Here is a 5,568-nt window from a genome sequence, read left to right on the forward strand (position 1 = left end):
TGAACTCACAGATGCTCTGAGTATGCATTTATTTGCAGGATCATTGATCTTTGGCAATAGTGCATCTTCCCAAATTGGTCTGTTACTATAGTCATAAAGAGTTATTTCAAAATGAAAATTTTATTCAAAACAGAAAAGTCTTTCTGTCTATCTGATTATATTGGGAAACAGCAATTATTATCAAATAATACATGGATAATGCAAACAGTTAATACAATGCAGTTCTGTCAGAATGTCTTCAGGTTGCCTGTCAATGAATGGCAACCCTATTAATTTGGACACTTTTCTTAGCCAAGGAGTACCCAGAGAGGTTTTGCCAGTTCTCTCCTTGAAATATATCCTACAACACCTAGTATTCATTAGCCGTCTACCATCCAAGTACTAACCAGGGCTAACCCTACACAGCTACAAGATCATCAGCTCCCATAATTCTTAACTGTTAGCCAAGTTAGTATCTGGTGTCTGAAGTCCAAAACAAATGGAGGACTAAAGATTGGTAACCACTGCTTTAGGGTATTACGGTCACCTCAAATACATAAAACACATCAAATAAATTGGCAGGGATAGATAAGAGAAGGCATTCAATGAGCTACTGGGGAAGAGCAGAGGACAGGTATGAATAGTATTGTTGCTAGTGATACAACTGGTCTGAAGCTGAAAGGAGGTTGAGATGTTGAAAAAGAAGTCCAAAGTCGCACAATACATATTTTAGAAACATGGGACATAAGAAGCATGAATTAAGAGAAGCTAGGCATTGTAAAACAAGCAAGGGAACACATAAACATAGTGTAGTACTTGGGGTGGGTGAGCTAAAGTTGATAGGAATGGGACAGTTTGAGTCAGATTACTCTGTAGTAGTGATGGCAAACCTTTTAGAGACTGAGTGCCCAAACGCAGTGGCATTCCCACACTGGGTGTCACTGGATGCCAGGAGCAGGAGTTCCAGGGGAGTGGGACTTCTGGGGGAAAAACATGCAAGGAAAAAATGAAGGACCTGACCAAATAAAAGCTCAAAACAAAAACAAAACAAAAAAGACACTCATATAAATATTAAATCCATCCTTCTTAGCCCTGCTCAAAATGGAGGACCTTTCGGAATGATGAAGGACCAGAAAACAAACAAACAAACAACAAACTGAAAAAACACAGTATAAAATTTAAGCTTTAATATATATAGAAATTCATGCTTTTTAGTCATGTTGAAAATGAAGGACATCCTGAAATTCCTCTTGGGCCCAAGGCTGAAATGTAGAATGTGTCCTGGAAAAGGAGGATGCCTTGTCGTCTAACCACAAAGGAGGACAAGCTACCTGATGGCGTAGTGGTTTGAGTGTTGGACTTTGACTCTGGAGACCAGTGTTCAGTTCCCTCTCAGCTATATGAAACCTACTGGGTGACCCTGGGCAAGTCACACTCTGTCAGCCTCAGGAGAAGGCAATGTCAAACCCCTTCTGAAGAAACTTGCCAAGAAAACCCTGTGATAGGGTGCCACAAATGACTCTTAAAGGCACACACATTCCAAAAACCTCACTGTCTCAGCCTCAGAGAACAGCAATGGCAACCCCCCGCTGATGAAACTTGCAAAAACAAACAAACAAACAAACAAAAACCCCAGGGAGAGGGTGCCACGAATGGCTCTTAATGACACCCCTCAAAAAAACCACACGGTCTCAGCCTCAGAGAATATCGTAGCAAACATACACTGATCAAATTTGCCAAGAAAAGCCAGGGAGAGGGTGTCACCAATTATGTCAAGGCACACAGCACATCCCCTGCCCATGTCTGGGAGTAGGAGAAGGAAATGGCACCTGCCAGGCCTGTGTCTCGTTGGGGTGGGCCTTCTGGGTGGAAGGGCAGGGCTTCGCCCCAGAAGTGCCACGTGCTGCCCCTCCTTGTCTCGGCTCGGTTTTCTGTGGGAGAACCAGGCCGCAGCAAGGAGCCAAGCTAGCCATGCAACCCTCCCCAACCCTCCTTCCTGCGATGCTGCATGCCAGACAGCATGCGGGCTACGTGATTGCCAACACAGCTCTATAGTGTTTTACTCAGGAAATGAAAATCAAAGTAGAAATAGGGTGACATTAATAGTGAGGAGAGATGTAGAAAAAGCAGCCAAAGATATCATGCAAATTTGCCTGAACCGTATCAATAAGACTGCAGGGAAAACCAGCAATATAACCATAACCTAACTGGGATGCAATGGCTGAAGTGGTTAAGACGCTGACTCCATTGATTGCAAGATTGGCAGGTTGACAGTTCAGGGCCCGGGTTCTGCATGACGGAGTGAGCTCCTGTTACTAGTCCCAGCTTCTGCCAACCTAGAAGTTCGAAAGCGTGCAGATGCAAGTAGATTAATAGGTACCATGTCTCAGTGGGAAGGTAAAAGGTTTCGATGGAGTCATGCAGGCCACATGACCACCAGAGCAGCCCTTGGACAACACTGGCTCTTCAGCTTAGAAATGGAGATGAACACCACCCCCTACAGTCGGTTCGAACCAGACATTCATGTCATGGGACTACTTTTACCGTTACCTATAACCATAACCTAAGTTTATAATCCAACTGCATAACAGAAGAGGAATACTGTATATACTGATGTATGAGTCTAGAAATTTAGGACAAAAAAATGACCACAAAAACCTGAGTCGACTTAAACATGGGTCAATGTAAGTACTGTATCTAAACTCTTATTTAAAAGGAGGAATCATCCCCTGGCGAAAGGCAAGAGTATAATCTGTCCTGGAAGCACCAGGAAGCACTGTTCTCTTACCCATCCAGCGATAAGAGTGAGCACAAACATTGTGGTTGGAATTTTGTTGGTTCTTTGACATTGTTTTGGTTTGCTTCATCCTTTTGATCCTTTGCTATATGCCCCTACATTTAACATATGACTTATCCACAGGTCATATTGAAATCCATAATTTTTGCCCCCAAACTTGCCATTGACTTACACATGAGGTCGACTTATAGTCGAGTATATACGATAAGGTGTAAGATTCTCTGCAGGAAGCCAGGAGGAAATTGGTCACATACCAAAATGGGACATGTTGGTAACCATAGGTGATTATAATGTAAAAGTTGCAAACACAGCAGTATCAAAGACTGGGAGGAAATTAGCTCTAGGATCAAGAAATGAACCATGAAAGTAACTGATTGAATTTTGTGAAGCTAACAGCTTGTTCACTGCAAACACATTCTTCAGAACACCAAACAGGCACTTGTATACATGAACTTCATCTGATGCCTAATATAGAAACCAGATAGACTACATAATTGGAAGTGGAAGATGGAGAAACGCCGTTTTTTCTCCAAAAACAAGACAAGGAGCAGATTGCACCACAGACCATGAACTACTAATATCAGTTGTTAGAGTAAAACAAAAGAAGAAGCTTGATTCAATCATTTGTCAAAATGGGGACTACGATCAAAAAATTAGAAGGCTAGGACTTGAAAGAGGATCTTTGTAGGAACTAAACAAGATCCTCAAGTATACAGATATATCATGAATACCAAAGTCAATATTGTCCTTACCCTTGTGTTTCCAATATCTGTGTATAGCTGTGAAGTCTAGTCAGAGAAACTGGAACGTGCCCAAAGGAGGGCGACTAAAATGGTGAAGGGTCTGGAAACCATGTCCTATGAGGAACGATTTGGGGAGCTGGGGATGTTTAGCCTGGAGAAAAGAAGGTTACGAGGTGATATGATAGTCCTGTTTAAATATTTGAAGGGATGTCATATTGAGGAGGGAGCAAGCTTGTTTTCTGCTGCTCCAGAGAACAGGACCTGGAACAATGGATGCAAACTACAGGAAAAGAGATTCCACCTCAACATTAGGAGGAACGTCCTGACAGTAAGGGCTGTTCGACAGTGGAACACTATTCCTTGGAGTGTGGTGGAGTCTCCTTCCTTGGAGGTCTTTAAGCAGAGGCTGGATGGCCATCTGTCGGGGATGCTTTGATTGAGAGTTCCTGCATGGCAGGGGGTTGGACTGGATGGCGCTTGTGGTCTTTTCCAACTCTATGATTCTACGATACTATGATTCTATGATATATGGTGCTGGAGGAGAGTTCTGCAGACACCCTAGACTGTGAATAGGATTATGGAGTGGGTCCAAGAACAAATCAAAGCTGAACTGTCCCTACAGGCCAAATTAACAAAACTGAGGCTTTTGTACTATGGCCATATTATGAGAAGACATGACTGAGTAGAAAAGACATGGGGGCTTGTCATGTTAGAAGGCAGTAGAAAAGGAAGGAGCTACCATTACCTGTGGGTATACTGAGTCTGCAAGACCTGAGCAGGTCTGTTGAAGAAAAGGTGACTTAGAGGTATCTCATTCATCAGGTCGTCATACGTCAAAGATGTCATGATGACAGTTAACACAAATGAGTAGCAGGATCACAACACTACTAGCACACAGCTATCAGTGTGCTCATACTCCCGTATATGCACACATGTAATGGCTGCTAACAACAAATACTGATAAATAAATTAAATCTCTTTATTACATAATTACATTATATAATCAGGTGACATAAGTTTATGGTGAGTTTGTTCTCCAGCATAAAAAGTATATTACCAGTAGTATCTGTGATCTTTCAGGTGAAAGAGGTTCCAAAAGTTGTTTATTGTGCTTTAAGGAGCAACATATGAAAAAGATATATGAAGTGTTTTTTCTGTACAAAGCCACATGATGGCACCATAGGAACACATTTTGCTGTGTGAACATAATTCCCAGGAAGATCTGAGCAGAGTTGTGTCTCAGGGAAGATGGTCTGTGATGAAGGGATAACATTCAAAGCATCCAATCAGCACTGAAGAACACAACGTTTTTCTCCATCAGTAGAGATCATTACAGGGTAACAAGTCAGAAGTTTTATAGGTGGGCCAGAGGCTGAAGAGAATCAAGGTGCTGAACCATGGAAGACTGCTTCAGGAGCAAACAAGGTCTGTGTTTTTTACTCTTCCTCTGTGTGACTGATGTACTGTGTGTCTCAATTCATTATTCTGTGCCTGAAGAAAAGAAAAGTGGATCTCTGGTGGCTAATGTTTTGAAAGATTTGAAATTGGGGATTGGGGAGCTCTCTGATCGCAGAGCCCAGCTAGTGTCTAAAGGCTCCAAGCAGTATTTCCATCTTGATGCCCACTCTGGGTCTCTACTCATAAATGAGAAAATAGACCGAGAGGCTCTGTGTGGTCAGAGTAATCTTTGCTTATTACAGAGTGAAATTGTGCTCCAAAACCCCTTAGAGCTCTATACTATTGAAGTGAAGGTGGAAGATGTAAATGACAATGCTCCCAGATTTTCCCAAAATGATTTTCAGCTGGAAATTCCTGAGAATGTTCCCCCAAATACAAGATTCCCCTTGGAATCTGCTCAAGATGTGGACTTGGGAGAGAACAGCATCCAGAACTACACCCTGAGTCCCAATGAGTATTTCAGGCTTGGAACAGAAAGCAGTGATGGAAGAAAAGCCGTGGATCTTATTTTGGAGAAATCTCTAGACAGGGAAAAACAACCACATTTGGAGCTGGCACTTATGGCTTTGGATGGAGGTGTTCCTCAGAGAA

The 5,568-nt window shown here is 42.4% G+C and overlaps 1 protein-coding gene across 1 annotated transcript in view; it reads left to right on the top strand.

Annotated features, from left to right (window-relative positions):
• Positions 1-5,568, top strand: part of LOC121929052 (protocadherin beta-16-like) — a 23,143-nt gene that overhangs the window by 2,030 nt on the left and 15,545 nt on the right. Inside the window, exons 2-3 of the mRNA XM_042464372.1 lie at positions 444-496; positions 5,017-5,553. Coding sequence (XP_042320306.1) covers positions 444-496; positions 5,017-5,553 — 590 coding nt within the window. The remainder of the gene's footprint in view (positions 1-443; positions 497-5,016; positions 5,554-5,568) is intronic.

The sequence above is a fragment of the Sceloporus undulatus genome, chromosome 4, assembly GCF_019175285.1.
Source record: "Sceloporus undulatus isolate JIND9_A2432 ecotype Alabama chromosome 4, SceUnd_v1.1, whole genome shotgun sequence".
NCBI lineage: Eukaryota > Metazoa > Chordata > Lepidosauria > Squamata > Phrynosomatidae > Sceloporus > Sceloporus undulatus.